We start from the raw sequence: 2,463 nt of genomic DNA, 5'->3' as shown, positions 1-2,463 counted from the left end.
AAGAAAAGAAAAGAAAAGAAAAGAAAAGAAAAGAAAAGAAAAGAAAAGAAAAGAAAAGAAAAGAAAAGAAAAGAAAAGAAAAGAAAAGAAAAGAAAAGAAAAGAAAAGAAAAGAAAAGAAAAGAAAAGAAAAGAAAAGAAAAGAAAAGAAAAGAAAAGAAAAGAAAAGAAAAGAAAAGAAAAAAGAAAAGGCAGGCAGGCATAGCAAAATCAACCCATTTTATTACCAGATAATCTCAGCTATTTTGCTTGGTCTTTGTATTGTTTTACTTTACAAGTCAGGTATTTCTGGAGTGCCATCCGGGTGCTTGGAATCGTGCAGAACACAAAAACACCAAAATGCCTAGAGGGTTTTCAGGCACTTGGCTCGCCTATACGCCACATTCATGAAATAGCGCATTTCATGCGATGCCTACCACATCTGTGTGTGTTGCCCGATATTCCGACGTGTCCTGCAGTTAACTCTAGGAAATTTATTTTCTGGCATGCCATATAGACAAAGTTGTAGCATATGGACCCAATTCAAGTTCAGACTCTTGGATTATTAATAATAGACATGGTGTGAAGAATGTTTCCCTGCCTGCTGGAGGTTTGTGGTGAGAGATCGCATGTACGAGGCCCAGCAAGTAAGTTCAGTTCCACAGACTCCTTTCGCTGGGCCCCTTATACAAGGAACCAGCCTTTGAACTGAAATTTGTAACTTCTTTGTTTTCTATATAAACCTAGACTGAAATAAGTAATTAGTGGAGGGAAGCTTTGGCACACTTTGTGAACTGTCTTACCAAAGGGAAAACGTTGCTGCCGTTTCTGTCCTGAGCTTGGTCAAGGAGGCATTGTGAGGGCCGGAGAAATTCACATGGGCAGCACACAGTGATTCATGGGTAGATTATTCCATGTGTTGTGGGTTTTTAATCCCAGTCTGACTTCTATGCAAGAGTGGTCTCTTGTTACCTGATAGGTATTTCTAGAAGTTACAAATGAACTTTAAATAAGTGGAAGAAAAATGTGCTGCATACCAAAACCCTTTCTGGAGGTTCCAAAGGCAGCTTTGAGGGTGTCTCTCTGTTCCTTTTTAGCTGTGGAGAAAACTGAGTTAGCTGTGTTTATTAAATGGAAAGAACTTCATTAATAGTAGCAGTTGATGGGATATATTACATGCATCCCAGCATATGATTAATGATTCTGACTGAGTTCCATAGATTTCCTACTTATATAAGTATTCTTCTCTTGATTTTAGTTACATTTCTTTTACTCAGTTTGCCAATGTGGTATTAAGGATGAATATTATTTGAAGACAAACTTTTAGAATTTTTATTTAATTAATTTTATTTATCACTTATTATTTTTTAATTTGCTACAAAGCACATGTACTCACCAGAGAGAGGGACAGAGAGAAAATGAAAAGCAAGCCATCAGGTCTGAGACTTGAACCTGCTTGGCCATGTGGAAGTCCAACACCTTATCTACCATGCCACCTGCTGGCCCTGAAGACAGACTCTTGACCAAGGACTCTTTTTTTTAGGAAATCTACAAAGATGCCAATACCCAAGTTCACACATTAAGAAAGATGGTCAAAGAGAAAGAAGAGGCCATTCAAAGACAGTCTACTTTGGAAAAAAAGATTCACGAATTGGAGAAGCAAGGGACCATTAAAATTCAGAAGAAAGGGGATGGGGACATTGCCATACTGCCAGTTGTGGCTTCTGGTGCAGGGTCAGAAGCGGTAACAGGTAACTACGTGGGACCAGTTACAGGGGCCACGTCCTCAGGCCCCTTGCCTCCTCCGCCCCCACCACTACCTCCGTCATCAGACACACCAGAAGCAGGTAAGAAATCGTACAGGGAAAACTAAGACAGTATCTGGATACTAGTATTTCTTCTTTTAGCAATTGTTCATTTTTCTCTTTTATTTGCTTTTAGTGACATGTTTTTTTATGTACTGATTTTTTTCCCCCAATTTACCAGAGGTCTCGTGTGGTCACTGGAGAGCCAGTGAAAGAGTTGTGGTGGGTGGGGAGTGAGAAAGCATCCCCATGGGGGACAGTTATGTCCCAAGCCCTTCTCCGTTTCTCCCTCCTTTTGGGATCTTGAACACTCACACAGTTGCATGGCATGTTTGTTAAGTCACCGGTCTAGGATTCGAACTGCACAATCCACCATGTGGGATCCTGTTGCCTTAACCACCACGCCGCCAGCTGGCACTACTTAGTGATTTTAAGAACTATTTACATTTTGAGAGAAAGGTCATAAATCCTCATTTCACATCTGTTGCGATATTCTACCTATTTGTTAACAAGGGAATTTTATGGTTTTGAACCATTTGTCCTTTTCTGTGTTTTGTTTTCGGAGACTGCCACACACATGACATATTGTGGGAAACCATTCCTCTGTTTTCAATCTCAATTTGTTTCTTTTCTCTTTATTAGTACAAAATGGCCCAGTAACTCCACCTATGCCACCGCCG

The 2,463-nt window shown here is 40.0% G+C and overlaps 1 protein-coding gene across 1 annotated transcript in view; it reads left to right on the top strand.

Annotated features, from left to right (window-relative positions):
- Window positions 1-2,463, top strand: part of FMNL2 (formin like 2) — a gene marked incomplete in the record, with an annotated part of 348,552 nt that overhangs the window by 306,744 nt on the left and 39,345 nt on the right. The window contains 2 exon segments of the mRNA XM_027775349.1: window positions 1,522-1,825; window positions 2,426-2,463. Coding sequence (XP_027631150.1) covers window positions 1,522-1,825; window positions 2,426-2,463 — 342 coding nt within the window.

This window comes from Tupaia chinensis, unplaced genomic scaffold (assembly GCF_000334495.1).
Source record: "Tupaia chinensis unplaced genomic scaffold, TupChi_1.0 Scaffold000549_1, whole genome shotgun sequence".
NCBI classification, from domain to species: domain Eukaryota; kingdom Metazoa; phylum Chordata; class Mammalia; order Scandentia; family Tupaiidae; genus Tupaia; species Tupaia belangeri.
This window is presented reverse-complemented; position numbering and strand designations above follow the sequence as displayed.